Below are 16,985 nucleotides of genomic sequence, written 5' to 3'. Positions count from 1 at the left end.
TTATTTGTTCCTTTAAAAATTGAATTTTATCTCGGAGTTGTTTTTGAGGGTCTATGGCAGGACTTGCCAAGGCAGGCGCACTGGGCGCAGGAGCATAAAGCGGAGGGTGCTGAGTGAGGGCTGGCCAGTCAGGATTATGGTATTTGGCTGCTTCCTCCTCAAGATCAGCCCAGTCATTATCTCCTAAGTCATCTGAAACCAGGAGGACTTGTTTAAGGGAGGGATAAAGTTTCTTTTCCTTAGGTCCAGCCTCCAGAGACCATTTACCACTAGAGGGAGACAGAGGCCTGAGGGTATGGCTAGGGGGGTTTTTCTGGCCGCTCAGCGATGGAGGCGTTTTGTTCCTGAGGTTTTATTTGCGAGTCTTTTTCTCTTTGGGGGTGAGGACTGTCGTCCTCGCTATCAAATGACATTAAGTCTTCCTCCTCCTTAGGTTTAGAATTTTTGAATTTTGGGGAAACTCTATCTCTTTTCCCTTCTGGTCTCAATAGCTCTTCTCCTGCCTCAATCGCTCCTGCTACGACAGGGTCTTTTTGTTTCTGAGATAAGATTTCATCCATAAGATTGCAATAGGAAAAAGCAGTAATGGGGACCTTCTCTGGCCCAAAGGTCTGATAATAGTCTTTAAGAGCGTCTCCTACCCGCTTCCATCTTTTTTCATCAATAGTACCTTCCTGTGGAAACCACAGACAAACATCCTTAACATACTCAAAATATTTTAACAATTGTTTTACAGAAACCTTTACCCCTCTTGCCTTTAAAGCCTTTTTTAGTCCCTCTACGAACATTTCATGTTGACTTATTTCTTGTCCCATAATCGCTGTTCACTTACCGAGGTTCAGAAGAAACGGCAGGTTCCCGTTTAATCTCGTCCTCCCTTTAGTTTCCTTTTTGCCGGCTCTCCGAACAGTGTTCCTCAGGGAGTCCCCGTGGTTGGCCACGTTGGGCGCCACTTGTCCTGACCCGCGGGTTAAGTCAACGCGGACCCTAGAGGGGGAGTGGGAATGAAAGGACAAGAGGCACAAGAGACGGAGACAAGACAGGCTTTCTGATCAAGTCTCCTTTATTGTAAGGTATATGGGGATAGATATAGTCAGGGAGAATGAGGGAGTTCCTATAATGATGTCAGCGGGTAGCTAGGCCGTAAATATCAAGAATAGGTTATCTCAACAGAGAGGTCCTGTTGTGCCCCAGCCGCCAGGATGTCTGCCGCCAGGATGTCTAAGTAATAACTGTCAAGAGCATCCTGTTGTGCGAACAATATTATCTTTGGTCATCCAGATGCAGTTCTGGGAGCACAGTTTCCCACAAGTTGGTAATTCCAGGTGTATATTTCCCACTTTAATTTTACTTCCAGTCTGGCCAGGAGACTGCATTTCTGACAAGCTCCCAGGTGATGTTGATGCTGCAGGTCCTCCCGATCTGTGGACCACACTTGGAGTAGGTGGGCTGTGGCTCTGTGTCGGAGTCAGGTGTAGGTAATTTTAGGTCTTCTCCACCAGGATTCTTCTGTGTACGTAATTTTGAAAGACAAGTTTTTCTTTCACTCTAAGGGAAGGATAAATTCTGTGTTTGATTCTTTTATATTATGGATCCTGGTGACATAAAATAATTTATACCTGGAAAAGGCTTTGTAGTTGGCAGAATAAGGGCCTCAAAAGAGGTCAGCATCCTAATTTGGAAAACTTTGAAATATGTTATCTCACAGAGCAGGGTAACTAAAGTAGAAATAAAATTATTAGCTAAGGAGATTAGCTCAGATTAGCCAGGTTGGACTAACGTCATCACAAGGGTCCTCTAAATGTGGAAGAGAGTGGAAGAAGAATTGGAGTCAGAGAGACATTTGAAGATGCTATGCTCCTGGTATTAAAGATGGAGGAAGGGCCATCGGCAAAGGAATGCAGGTGGCCTCTAGAATCTGAAATTGGAATTGAGAATAGGAAAGGAGTTGGAAATGGATTGGGAATAGGTTGGGAAAGGGATTACATTCTCCTCTGGATCACCCAGAAAAGTCCAAGCCCGGCAGTCATTTTGATCTAAGGCTTTTAAGACTTATTTCAGGCATTTAACCTCTAGAATTTTAAGATAGAAAGTTGTTTGTTTTTAAGCCACTAGAGTAGTAATTTGCTACAATAGCAATGGGAAACTGACACGACATTTATCCAGTAAGATATTGTTAGAAGAAACTTGAGTTTAAGCCTCTCAAATCATTCAGCTACCTTCCCTTGGGCAAAGGTATTTTGTGTTGAAATTCCACATCACATAGATAAAACTAGAGCTAATTTAGAGGTATTTGGTCTGATAGATGGTACAAAGAATTTCCCATCACGTAAATGTTAACATGGTTTTGAGTTTGAGGCATTAAGATAGAAAAATAATTTATTAAAATTAAGGTCACACGTTTTACTTTATATTTATTTATTTATTTATTTAATGTATTATTTTTTATGGATTTCAGAGAAGAAGGGAGAGAGATAGAGAGATAAAAACATCAATGATGAGAATCATTGATTGGCTGCCTACTGCACGCCCCCTACTGGGGGGATCGAGCCCACAATCTGGGCATGTGTCCTTGGCCAGATCGAACCTGGGAACCTTTAGTCCACAGGCTGACGCTCTACCCACTGAGTCAAACTGGCTCGGGCTACTTTAAATCTTTGTGTCAAAATTTCTACATTTTTATCTATTTCATGTTAATTCACACATTTCTTTTTTTAAAATTTCTATATTTTCCAAATTTCTCTGAAGGTTTCTTTCATCATAATAGATGGGATTATGAATGAGTCTATGTGCATGTGCATATATATGTGTGAGTGTGTTTATTTGAAAGTTGTATACAAGTGCATACATATATACACACTGCTCACTCTTGAACATTTTCTTTGGACTCAACAAAGTATATTTAACATTTTATTTAGGCCTTACAACATCCAGTTGAAGTAAGGTTTATTATTCCACATTATCTTCAGAAAGAAGAAAACTGAAGCCAAGTGGATTACATTTTTTTTAAAGCATGCCCACAGCAAAGGCACCAACAGCTCTCTACACACTTTTATTTATTTATTTTTTAAAACTATATTTTTATTGATTTCAGAGAGGAAGGGTGAGGCAGAGAGAAATAGAAACATCAATGATGAGAGAGAATCATCAATCGGCTGCCTCCTGCATGCCCCACACTAGGGACTGAGCCCACAACTCAGGTGTATGCCCTGACTGGAATTTAACTGTGATCTCCTGGTTCATAGGTCAATGCTCAACCACTGACCTACACTGGCTGGGCTAAACTATTAATTTATGTATGGCTTCTTTAATCCAGCACATTGTACATTTGAAATATGTGCAATTTATTGTATGTAATTATTATTATTTTAAAATTTATTTTAATTGTTGAAAGTATTATAGATGTCCCCTTTGTTATTTCTCCTGTTGAACTCCTCTACCCCACACCCACCCCTCCCAGCCTATTGTCTGTGTCCATAGGCTTTGCATATCCTATATAATAAAAGCCTAATATGGTAAGTGTCCGGTTGTCCCATCTTCTGGTTGGCCGTTCCACCAAAGGGTAATATGCTAATGATATGTTAAGGCCATTCAACTGCTCGCTATGACATGCACTGACCACCGGGGGGCAGATGCTCTGACTGGTACATTAGCTTGCTGCTGGGGTTTGGCAGATTGGAACTGAGTGAGACAGGCTGGACACGCCCTGGAGCTCTCCTGTGGTTCCACCCTGGTTGGCCAACCTCTCGAATCCCTCCCCGGCTCCAACTGTGCACAGGTGGGGTCTCTTGGTCTGGCCTGCGCCCTCTCACAATCTGGGACCCCTCGGGGGATGTTGGAGAGCTGGTTTCAGTCTGATCTGCAGGCCAGGCCGAGGGACTCCACTGGTGCACCAATCCGTGCACTGGGCCTCTAGTATGCATATAAATTCCTGGGTTAATCACTCCCCAATGCACTCCATCCCCCATATTCCCTCTAAAATTCATCAGTCTTTCCATGCTTCTATGCCTCTGGATCTATTTTGTTCATCAGTTTATTTTGTTCATTAGGTTCCTCATATGAATAAGATCATGTAATTATGCTCCAATAAATTAGTTAGAATTAAAAATTCTAGTGATGTATAACTCATGTCAGATCAAGAGCACAGGCAGCTGAGTCACATCAGATATTAGTGGGAAATATATCTTATAAATGGGAAGAAAGCAAGTTCTCATATATAAATATAGGAACTGTGATGTTAAGGTAATTCTCATTTGATAAACCATCCTCTCTAATAAAATGGTAATATGCAAATTAACCATCACTCCGCTAAATAAGCCACGCCCACCAGCCAATCAGGGCGAGTATGCAAATTAACCCCATCTAAGATGGCTACAGCCACAGAGAGCAAGGTTTCCCAGGTAACAGAGGAAGCCAAGCTTTCCAATAGCTGTTGCAGGCCTAAGCCTCCACTCAAGCTACAAAGTTTCAATTATGGAAGGTAAACAAATTCAAACAAATGGCGGCAGAATGGAGCTTGAGAGAACAGGCCAGGGTTGCTGGCGGCAACAGGGGAAGCAAAGCTTTCCGCACACCCTGGCCGGGCTCACCCGCTTAAGGCTACAAAGTTTCAATTGTAGAAGGTGAATTAACTGCCACAGAAATGGCTGCCGCCCCGGAGGGAGCAGCAGGCTTGGCTCTGCTCCAGGCTACAAAGTTTCAATTGTAGAAGGAAAATAAATTCCAGATACCAGGGCCTCCACTTGGGTTTCCAGGGGGAGTGGCTGGCCTGCAAACCACCACAGGCCCCTCGCTCAGGCCGCCCCACGCCCCAAAGGAACCCCCACCCTGATCAGGGACACCCTTCAGGGCAAACCAGCTGGCCCCCACCTGTGCACCAGGCCTCTATCCTATCTAATAAAAGAGTAATATACAGATTGATCATCACTGCAACACACAATATAGCTGCTCCCATGTGGTCAAAGATCCTGCCCCCATGTGGACACAAGATGGCCACTACAAGATGGTCAGCAGGAGAGGGCAGTTGGGAGGCACCCGGCCTGCAAGGGAGGGCAGTTGTGAGGGACCAGGCCTGCAAGGGAGGGCAGTTGAGAGGGACCAGGCTTGCAAGGGAGGGCAGTTGGAGGTGATCAACCCTGCAAGAGAGGGCAGTTAGGGGTGACCAGGCTGGCAGAGGAGGGAAGTTGGGGGCAAACAGGCTGGCAGGGGAGCAGTTAAGCATCAACCAGGCTGGCAGCGGAGTGGTTAGGGGGTGATCAGGCTGGCAGGCAGAAGCGGTTAGGGGCAATCAGGGAGACAGGCAGGCAAGCAGATGGGAGCCAGCAGTCCTGGATTGTGAGAGGGATGTCCGACTAAACGGGCAGTCGGACATCCCTCCAGGAGTCCCAGATTGGAGAGGGTACAGGCTGGGCCGAGGGACAACCCCCCGCCGTGCATGAATTTCGTGCACTGGGCTTCTAGTTTTTACATAAACTGTAAGATCAACACAAACACACACACACACACACACACACACACACACACACACACACACACTAAACATCACATATTGGTTGAAGAAACAAGTGTAATACAGATGCACAAAACATCATGAAAGAGCTTTAGAAACATAATATAGCAACTCATGATGGGCCCAGAATAGATCAGAACTACTTCCCACCATACAATCTGTTTTAATTAAAAAGCCACTATATTAAAACAAGTGCTTTCCTCAAAAAATTAAAAATGGAGCTCTCATTTGACCCAGTGATCACACTTCTAGGAATATATCCCAAGAATCTAGAAACACCAATCAGAAAGGATATTTGCACCCCTATGATCATTTACCATAGCTAAGATTTGGAAACAGGGTAATTGCCCATCAGCAGATGAGTGGATTAAAAAGCTGTGGTACATCAACACAATGGAATGCTATGCTGCGGTAAAAAAGAAGGAATTCTTACCATTTGCAACAGCATGGATGGAACTGGATAGCAATATGCTAAGTGAAATAAGCCCGTCAGAGAAAGATAAATATCACATGATCTCACTCATTTGTGGAATATAATGAACAACATAAATTGATGAAAAAAACAGATCCAGAGACAGAGAAACATTGATCAGACCATCAAACCTCAGAGGGAAGGTAGGGGAGGGTGAGGGTAAGGGGGAGAGATCAACCAAAGGACTTGTATGCATGCATATAAGCCTAACCAATGAACACAGACACCAGCAGGGGTGAGGGCATGAGTAGGGGGCGGGGGGCATTGGGGTGATAAAGACACATATGTAATACCTTAATCAATAAAGAAAAAAAAATAAAACAAGTGCTTTTAGGATGGCTTGTTATGCAGAAATAGGTAATTGCTACACTAATAACAGAAAAGAAAACTGAGATCACTTATAATAATATACTCTTTCCCATTCTCGGCATTTATACAGCTATTTGAAGATAGCATTCATAATTATTCTCTTATTAAAGTTTATTTCAGATAACTGCATTAAAAATGTCTCTATTTAGACTCTTATAGTTAACTGAAGAGGTTGAAAGAATATGCATGTTTGTGCAAACTGTATGACTCTGAATCACAGAACTGGACAGGAATTCAAGCTCTGTAGTAAGTCAACCTTTGGTCACTTTTGTACATACTAGAGACCCGGTGCATGAAATTCATGCACGGGGGAAGGTGTGTGCCCCTCAGCCCAGCCTGCACCCTCTCCAATCTGGGACGCCTCGAGGGATGTCCGACTGCCCATTTAGGCCTGATCCTGGTAGGGCAGTCGGAAATCGCTTTCACAATCCAGGACTGCTGGCTCCCAACCGCTTGCCTGCCTGCCTGCCTGATTGCCCCCTAATCACTCCCCTGACAGCCTGATCAATGCTTAACTGCTCCCCTGCTGGCCTGGTCACCCCTAACTGCCCTCCCCTGCCAGCCTGGTCACCCCTAACTGCCCTCCCCTGCCAGCCTGGTCGCCCCTAACTGTCCTCCGCTGCAGGTCTGGTCGCCCCCAACTGCCATCCCCTGCAGGCCTGGTTGCCCCTAACTGTCCTCTCCTGCAGGCTGGTCGCCCCTAACTGCCCTCACCCCACCAGCCTGGTTGCCCCTTAGTGTCCCACCCTGCTGGCCTGGTTGCCCCTCACTTCCCCCCCTGCCAGCCTGGTCACCCCCAACTGCCCCCTCCCCTCCGCCCCCCCCACCCCCCGCGGGCCTGGTCACCCCACATAGCCTGTTGCTCAGTCGTTTGGTCGCCCCTCACTAATCCCCGTGCTGGCCTGTTCACCTCACACAGCCTGCTGCTCAGTCGTTTGGTCACCCCTCACTAACCCCTGTGCTGGCCTGGTCGCCCCATGCAGGCTGCTGTTTGGTCACCCCTCACTAACCCCCCTGCCGGCCTGGTTGCCCCACACAGCCTGTTCAGTCATCAGTTCAGTTGTTTTGGATGCTACGGTCACTTAGCCATACACACACACACACACACACACACACACACACACACACACACATATATATACATATTGTGGGAAACGGGCTGTAAGCTGACACAGTCCTTGCACCTGTAGGGGCTAGCAAGGCTGGCACCCTACCCGCACAGATTTCCCAGGCCTGTTTGGATGGCAACTAATCAGTATAACGAGAGCAGCCCCTGCCTACAGAGCTTTCCCAGGGTTTGTTTATATGACTGCTATCAGTAGGATAAGAGCTACTTTCATGGCTTACCAAGAAATATGTATCCAACTAGTGAGATTTATTGTAACAAGAAACCTGTCCTTCAACTTATCCCTCCAGTAGTGATTTTAGAGAAACAAAGAATGTTTTCCTTGTGAGTGATTCCCTGCTTAGTGTCTTATGTATAAAAGCACTGTATTACTAATAAAAGTTGCCAGAGCTTCTCGAGAGCTGTGGACCTCCCGAATCCCGCTGTCCTGTCTTTCTTTCTCTTCTCAAATCCCACCTCCCTACCTCAGCCCGGTTCAATCGTCAGGCTGGATCTGACTATATATATATCTATAGATCACATATTAGTTTATATAATGGATGATAATAATATGGTTCATTCTTATACCTTTAGTGGTTATGACAACATTTAGAGTAGGGAGAGGTGCTTCATTTAAAACAGTAGAGGGAATCATATTTGTAGGCAGCAATGAAACTTCAAGTAGAAGAGGGCAATAGTTAATTGGAAACATAATTAAACCAAGCAGAACTCCACCCCAATGTGAAATCCCTTTACACATGGACACCAATCTTACATACATCAATAAGTAAACATACACCATAAGAACAGTTTGCATAGCAATAAATCCATGACTTAAAATTTTGCTTCCTCATACTCAAGATTATCTCTAAGGGCTTATTATGTCAAACAATTTATTGAAATTTTTGTTTCCATGTTATCTAGAATTGGAGACATGCATTTGATTGTCAGTTTGCTAGTGACTATGGTAGGAATGTGGACACCAAGCTAAATAAGATACAGGATCGTAATGAGAGAACACAACCCAATGACCTCTTATAACACACACTAAATGTCTTCAGAAAGAGCAGGTATGGTAGTGATATATGAAGATATGATGTAGAAAGAAGGTTAAACTGTGCTCTTATATTTTCCTTTCCTATGAAATGATGTAAATGGCTTTGGTTACCAAGTGCAGTTTATTTCCATAGGAGTAGTACAACTCATGATTGTTCTTTTAGTAAAATGAAAGAAATATTACTCAGTATGATAGATTTCATTAAAAAAATTGTTCTTAAGAAATCCATGCAGTCTCGTGAGATAAATGAGAATTTCCAAATATTTCACTGAAGGTTGGGATCAATTTGGGAGAGGAGAAAAATGACATAGGAAAAGCTGTTAGGTATCACAAAGTCAATAAATTAATAAAGTGATTCAATTAAACTGTGTAGAAATCATAGAAAAAGAAACTCCAGGAATGAACAGAGAGAGTAAATTCTACATCCACAACATCAGGCTCTGAGGCTTTGAGTCCAGCTATCATGTGTATTTCTTCAGCCCTAGAACAATTGGTACTTTTACAGCTGCCATCCCAACAAGTCTTTTCAGAGCCCTCTTTATGTCATTGTTCCTGAGACTGTAGATGAAGGGGTTCAGCATGGGTGTGACCACAGTGTACATCACTGAGGCTGTCCCGTTTGAGTATGAGCTCTGGGTAGCAGCAGAGCTGAGGTAAACCCCTAGGAATGTACCATAAAACAAGGAGACAACCGAGAGGTGAGACACACACGTAGAAAATGCCTTATACTTCCCCTGAGCTGATGGGATTCCACATATGGAGGACACTATCTTAGAGTAAGAGCAAATGATACCAACAAGGGGACCACCCCCCAGTAACACAGCTACAAAATACATCACCATGGTATTAAGAGAGGTGTCAGAACAGGCAAGTTGGACCATCTGTTTGATTTCACAGAAATAGTGGGGGATTTCAAAGTCCGTACAGAAGGACAGTTGCAACACTATTAAGGTTTGTACCAAGGAATTCAGGGCACTCATGATCCAGGACATTAGAACCAGCAGTCCACAGAGCCGGGAGTTCATGATGACCATATAGTGCAGGGGGTGACAGATGGCCACATATCTGTCATAGGCCATCACGGCTAGAAGGAAGTCATCCAGTCCTGCAAAGAATATGAAAAAATACATCTGTGTGATGCAGCCTTCATAGGTGATGACTTTGCTCTGTGTCTGGATGTTCCATAGCATCTTTGGGACGGTGGTGGAGGTGAAACAGATGTCTACCAAGGACAGGTTGGAGAGGAAGAAGTACATGGGTGTGTGGAGGTGGGAGTCTGAGCTGACAGCAAGGATAATGAGCATGTTTCCCAACACAGTGATCAGGTACATGGAGAGGAAAAGCCCAAATATGAGGGCCTGCAGTTCTGATTTTTCTGATAATCCCAGAAGAAGAAATCCTGAAAATCCTGTGAGGTTCCCTGGTCCATGTGGTGGAGGTAACTACCATAATATAGGAAAAGTGACATTACTAATTTTCACACAAGCAAGCATCAATAACCTAGCATAAAGGAAGTAATTTTCATATTTGGTCTATGGTCTGGTCTCCTTTGGGACATTCCTAGGGCCATTTCTCATTAGAATTTCCTTTTCCATGTGAAGACACATGAAGAATTCTTGTCTTAGTTCTTTCAGTACAAAAAATAAAAATAAAAAGCAATGAATGGGATGTAAAGCACAGCAGGTGTCTGTAGTTTATAATACTGTATTGTGTATTGGAAAGTAGCTAGAGGCTATATTTTAAAAGTCCGTATCACAAAAAAACAACAACCCTGTTAACTATGGTGGTAACAGACCTACTGTGGAGGTCGTATTGCAATATATACAAATACAAAATCATTATGTGGTACTCCTGAAACTAATATAATGTTTTATGTCAATTATACTTCAATGAAAAATGTTTAAAACAAATGGAGAAGGCACAGGAGGACTGATTGACAGATTGGACTACATAAAGTTTATGAACTTTATACATTCTTCACAAAACACTTATACATACATTAAAGAACTAAATGGAAAACTGTCACTTTGTGTGAAAGTCTCCATTTCTTTGTTAGAAAGAATCCAATAAAAAAATTGAACAAGATGATATTGTCAATAATATTGTGATAAGTCTGTATGGTAATAGGTGACTACTAGACTTGGTGTGGCAATCACATTGTAATGTATATAAATGTTGAATCAATATATTGTATACCTAAACTAATATCATATTGTATACAAACTATACTTAAACAAAAAAGGGATAAAAACACTTTGATAACACTATCCAAAAGCAAAGAACTTTCAGGTGTGTAATATAGTGAAAGTTACCTTGGATACCAACTATACTTTAATTTAAAATAAATTAATTAATAAACAAATAAAGGAAAAAACTTACACAGAGAAATTTTAACAGAGACTCTAAATGGCTTACAAACTTACAAATTTCATTACTCAGCCTCATAGATAATGAAATAATTACAAAGTGAATCTCATTAGCTTACTCATTTTCATCTACCAAATAAATTTTTAAAATGTGAATAGACAAGGTGAGGGAACATACTGTGAAATGTATGTCTCATGCACTGCTAGTGCAAGGGTGTATTTGCAGCCTTCCTTGGTCTGGACCTTTCTCATCCATATGGAAAGATAGTCTAATATGCCCCATCAGAAAATTTAAAAAATGCCCTCTCATCACTGTATATTCTTCCACTGCTAATTACCTTTTTGTCTATTTCTGTCAATAGATAAAGTCCTTGAACTTATGTTCTACTTCTACTGAAAGGACTTTACATTTCCAACGCCATTTCTTAATTTGTCTGCTACTAATACCATTTAATTGTTAACACTGGAACTTGCATTCTAAGTGCAATGTTCACTTTCCTTTGAGCATCATGAATAACACATTAATGTATTAGTAATGTATTGGTATCTGGGCTATGTTCGAATGGTTCTAAGGTGACTTCAGGGACAAGTTCTTGGCTTCCAGTGTCTCTGATCCTTTCCTGCAATGTCTGTTGGGCTCTGGGACTCACCTGCATGGGAAGTCTGAGAGGAAGGTTTTCCTGTGGAGGTCCAAATTCTTGCCTGGATAGTTGATGATGCAGACCAGAGCTCTGTCCCAGACAAGACAACAAGGACTCAAGCATTGGTCTTCCAGACAGATTTAGGTGATGTAACATTCAGCCAAAGGTTGCACATGCTGAGGGGTCTGCAGTAGAGCTGCTATTTACATGCTCTGTGTCTGCTCATTAGGCACATTTGCTGCTTGTTACTCTAACCTCTAAGCACATGGTTGCCCCTGGGGACACTGGTCTGGACAGACTGGAAAAGTTTCCTGATGATTCTCTGTTCCCATGAAACTATGTAATAAGCCAGGTGAATGCAGTTGTGATTAGTCCTTCATTAAATGCCCTGCTTCTTGATGTCTACACCTCTCAGCACCTTATCTCAACTGGAAGGTAAAGTTTCAGAATGGATGGACCTTGAGGGTATTATGCTCAGTGAAATAAGTCAGGGAAAGACTAATACCATAGGATTTCACTTATTTATGGATCTAAAGAGCAAAGTAAACAACCCCTCCCCACCCCCCCCAAAAATTGAAATGCACTCATGGACTGGTGGTTGCCAGAGAAGGACCTTGGGTGACTGGGAGAAGAGAGTGAAGGGATTAAGAAGTACAAATTGGAAGTTTCAAAATAGCCACAGATGTAAAGTACAGCATAGAGAATCTATCTATATAAAAGGCTAATATGCTAAGTGTCCTTCCCACCTTCCAATTGGTCGCTATGACGACTTGCTTTATAGCCAGGTAGAAACACTTTACACTGTAACCAAATGTCTGTGAAGCATTTTCCCATGCCTCATCTCATTTGATCCTCACAGAAGTCCTGGAGTAGGTAGAGAGGAGACTCAGTGTAATCCTATTTTCTTTTTATTAGCTGGAAAAGGGAGATTTAGAAAGCTTAGAAACTTGACCTGACTGAAAAGAAGTAAGAAATGCTGGACCTTAAAAATGACTTCAGGTTTTCTTACTGTGCATAATATAGTCAAACACTGCTGCAGTTAAATATTTTACCCTTTGTTCTCCCTGCATGATTTACAATAATAATCTGCTTCCTGTTGATATTTATTGCTATGTTGTTGACAATTACCTGAAAGAGAATTTGGGGTGCTTCACTGGGTTGGAAAAAGTTTAGCTACATCAGAAAGCAGGTATAATTAAGCAAGTTTATTCTATATCTATAAAAGGCTAATTTGACTCACACATGCGCAATGCATATAAAGCTCTTGTTGGTGCCAATTGCATGCATGTGTTTCCATCAGTCATTGTCTATCGTGAATTTGGTTGACACTTGTATTATAGAGAAAGGACAAATAGCAATATTAAAATATTTCTTCTAATTAATTTCCTTTCAGTGTACACCAATTCATGCACTGGGCCACTAGTATAGTCAATAATATTGTAATAATATTACAATGATATTGTAATAACTCTATTGGGTATTAGGGGTGAGGACTATGTAAAGTATATGATAGTCTAGCCACTATATTGTACACCTGAAACCAATACAAAATAATAGTGAAGTAAACTGTATTTGAAAAAAAAAGTCTAAAAGAACTCTTTCTCTGCCATCAAGGTGTGTGTGTTTGCTTCTTCTTCACCATGTCTTCCCACAAGACTTTCAGGATCAAGACATTCCTGGTCAAGAAACAAAAGCAGAATTGGCCCATTCCCCAATGGATTTGGATGAAAACTGGTAATGAAATCAGGTACAACTCGAAGAGGAGACATTGGAGGAGAACCAAACTGGGCCTATGAGAAATCACACATGAGAGATGACTCACATATTTATGCTGTATCCAGGTTGCCTACACCTTTAAAAGATTGAAAAGATGCTACTGTCTGGACAGTTGGGGCATTTTAATTGGAAAATTAATGGACTTGTGATTTTGCTCTTTTGATTTTTCCCCCCTGCAATAGTAGGTTGGTTCAGTAATAAATATGTAACACCTTTAAAAAAAATCTAAAAGAAATTTTTCTGACTGATCTTTGGGTTTTCAAAGCATTCATTTATGGTGGGGATACAACCCCCCATATCTCTAGAAAATGACTATTTCCCTCTTTAAGAAAGTGAAGATATTTGTTCCTTTAATATAAAGCCTTGGGCTCTATACTCCTTGGCTTCATTTAGCCAAAACAATGAGGAATTTCATAGTTATAGTACAAGTTAAGAGCTGTCATTTAGTTCCTCACTATAATATGTTTATTAAATATGAGATATATTTAGATTCTGTGCACCATAACCCAGCTTAGCACTTTATAACAATTGTCAAATGTATGTTTTACAAAAATTTATAAACTACCTTCTCCAATACAGAAATGGGGCACAGAGAGATTTTTAAAATATATATTTCTATTGATTTCAGAGGGGAAGGGAGAGGTAAAGAGAAATACCAATGATGATCCCCTACGAGGGATCTCCTGCACGTCTCCTACCGGGATTCTCTTGCACATCCACAGCGGGGATTGAGCCCACAACCTGGGTATGTGCCTTGACTGGGAATTGAACCATGACCTCCTGGGTCATAAGTCGAACTCAACCACTGAGCCACACCAGCTGGGCAACAGAAGGATTTAATGTGCTCAAAGGTATAAGCCACAAAACGGATGCAGTTCTGAGGACACTTCCAGTTCTGAGATTCTGGGGCAGTGGTTCTCAAATAGAGATGACTTTGCCCTTGGGGATATTGTAATGTCTGAGGGCGCCTGCTAAACTCCTACAATGCACAGGACAGCACCCAGCACAATTAGTTATCCAACTCTAAGTGTCACCAGTGAAAAGGTGAGAACACCTATTCTAGACCAGCACCTCTCCATTTCACTAGGCAAATAGATCACCAAACTTTGTAGTTCAAATGCAAATTCTGATGGATCAAGTCTTGAGGGGTCCAGAGACTGCATTTCTGACAAGCTCCCAGGTGATGTTGATGCTGCAGGTCCTCCCGATCTGTGGACCACACTTTGAGTAGGTGGGCTGTGGCTCTGTGTCAGAGTCTGGTGTAGGTAATTTTAGGTCTTCTCCACTAGGATTCTTCTGAGTATGTAATTTTGAAAGACAAGTTTTTCTCTCACTCTAAAGAGGAGGATAAATTCTGTGTTTGGTTCTTTTATATTAGGGCTCCACAGTGACATAAAATAATTTATACCTGGAAAATGCTTTGTAGTTGGCAGAATAAGGGCTTCAAAAGATGTCAACATCCTAATTTGGAAAACTTTGGAATGTTAGCTTACAGAGCAGAGTTACTAAAATAGATGAAATAAAATTATTAGCTAAAGAGATTAGCTCAGACTACCCAGGTTCCACTAATGTCATCACAAGGGTCCTCTAAATGTGGAAGAGAGCAGAAGAAGAATTGGAGTCAGACAGATGTTTGAAGATGCCATGCTGCTGGTATTGAGGATGGAGGGAGGGCCATGGCCAAGGAATGCAGGTGGCCTCTAGAATACAGAATAGGAATTGAGATTAGGAAAGAAGTTGGAAAGGGATTGGAAAGGGATTGCATTCTCTCCTGCATCAGCCAAAAAAAATCCAAGCCCTGGAATCATTTTGATCTAAGGCTTTTAAGGCTCATTTCAGTCATCTAGAACTTTAAGATAGAAAGTTGCTAATTTGCTACAACAGCAATGGGGAAGTGATGCAAACATTTATCCGGTAAGATATTGTTCAAGGGAATTGAGTTTAAGCCTCTCAAATCATTCAGCTAGCTTTCCTTGGGCAAAGGTATTTTGTGTTGAAATTCTACATCACATAGAAAAAATTAGAGCTAATTTAGAGGTATTTGGTCTGATGGATGGTACAAAGAATTTCCTATTGTGAAAATGTAAACATGGTTCTGACTTTGAGGCATCAAGAGAGAAAAATAATTCATTAAAATTAAGGTCACATGTTTTACTTTATGTCTTTGTGTAAAATTTTTTTACATTTTTATATATTTTATGTTAATTCAAACATTTCTTTTTAAAAAATTTCTTTATTTTCCAAATTTCTCTCAAGGTTTCTTTAATCATAATAGGTAGGATTATGAATGAGCATGTGTGCATGTGCATATATATGTGTGAGTGCGTACCTGAAATATGTATACAAGTGCACACACATACACACACTGCACACTCTTGAACATTTTCTTTGGACTCAACAAAGTATATTTAACATTTTACTTGTCCCTTACAACATTCAATTGAAGTAAGGTTTATTATTCCACATTATCTTCAGAAAGAAGAAAACTGAAGCCTACTTGAGTTTTTTTTTTTAACAATAACATAATGCAGTTAAAACTTATTGTACAGATCCAGTGTTCTCACTTCTGGGAACTTATCCTAAGAAACCCAAAACACCAATTAGAAAGAATGTATGCACCCCTATGTTCAATTTATAATAGTTAAGATCTGGAAACAGCCCAAGTGCCCATCAGTAGATGAGTGGATAAAAAACACGTGGTACATTTACACCATGGAATACTATGCAAAAAAGGAGGATCTCTTACCCTTTGAGACAGCATGGAGGGACTTGGAGAATATTATGGTAAGCAAAATAAGCCAGTCAGAGAAAGACAAGTATCACATGATCTCAGTCATATGTGGAATCTATTGAACAAAATAAACTGATGAACAAAATAGATCTAGAGACACAGAAGCAAGGAACAGACTGTGGAATCTCAAAGGGAAGGAGGAGGTGGATTGGTGGGTGGGAAGAGATCAACCAAAGAACTTGTATGCACATATGCATAACCCATAGGCACAGACAATAGGATGCTGAAGGCCTGGGGCAGTTGAAGGGATGGGCTAGAAAGGTTAAATGGGGGAAAAAAGGGGACAAATGTACTTTCAATGATAAAGTTTTAATTTAACAAAAAACTTACTGTGCATCACCTCAAGTTATATATAAATAGACCCATCAACCATGTACTCTTATGTATGGCTTCTTTAATTCAGCAAACTGTACATTTAAAATATGTGCAGTTTGTTGTATGTAATTACACTCTAATAAATTAGTTATGAAACTGAATTTTTGGACTGGAACCCAGATTCTTTGTCCGCCGGATTCAAAGAATGAATCCATGGACAGAAAGTGGTATAGCAAAGGTGGAGATTTATTGAAGAATAAGTACAGGTTCCCACATGGGGAGAGGGAAAGAGTCCCACAGAACACACTACCACGTAGGGAGGAGGAAAGGGTCCCATTGAGTTCCTTTCCCTATGGCTTATAAAGGCTGCAGATCCTGGTGCCTTGATATCTCCTCTGATTGGTCACCATTCCCTTAGACTGGTTACTATAGTAACTCCTAGGCTCAAAGGTCGAACCTCACGTGGGACATGTGAAGTTCCTCCCCCACCCCCCTCATTCCTTATTGTTTTCCAATTCCCTTTGGGCTTTCTTCTTCTCCTTCTGAATGAAGGGCTTCCTTCTCTTTATTTTGTAAATATAGAC

At 41.4% G+C, this 16,985-nt stretch overlaps 2 protein-coding genes across 2 annotated transcripts; one reads left to right on the top strand and one right to left on the bottom strand.

Annotated features, from left to right (window-relative positions):
• Positions 1-8,973: 8,973 nt before the first annotated feature.
• Positions 8,974-9,933, bottom strand: LOC307100517 (olfactory receptor 7A10-like; the record flags this gene model as incomplete). The annotated part of the gene is made up of 1 exon (XM_079772984.1): positions 8,974-9,933. Exon 1 carries the CDS (start codon positions 9,841-9,843, stop codon positions 8,974-8,976), a length of 870 nt encoding a protein of 289 aa, XP_079629110.1. The 5' UTR covers positions 9,844-9,933.
• Positions 9,934-13,159: 3,226 nt separating this feature from the next.
• On the top strand, positions 13,160-13,315 carry LOC307100010 (large ribosomal subunit protein eL39-like; the record flags this gene model as incomplete). The annotated part of the gene is made up of 1 exon (XM_079772275.1): positions 13,160-13,315. One exon carries the CDS (start codon positions 13,160-13,162, stop codon positions 13,313-13,315), a length of 156 nt encoding a protein of 51 aa, XP_079628401.1.
• Positions 13,316-16,985: the final 3,670 nt, after the last annotated feature.

This window comes from Cnephaeus nilssonii, assembly GCF_951640355.1.
Source record: "Cnephaeus nilssonii genome assembly, chromosome: 5".
In the NCBI taxonomy this organism is placed as follows: domain Eukaryota; kingdom Metazoa; phylum Chordata; class Mammalia; order Chiroptera; family Vespertilionidae; genus Cnephaeus; species Cnephaeus nilssonii.
Note: the sequence above shows the minus strand (reverse complement) of the source record. Positions and strands in the feature narration are given on the sequence as shown.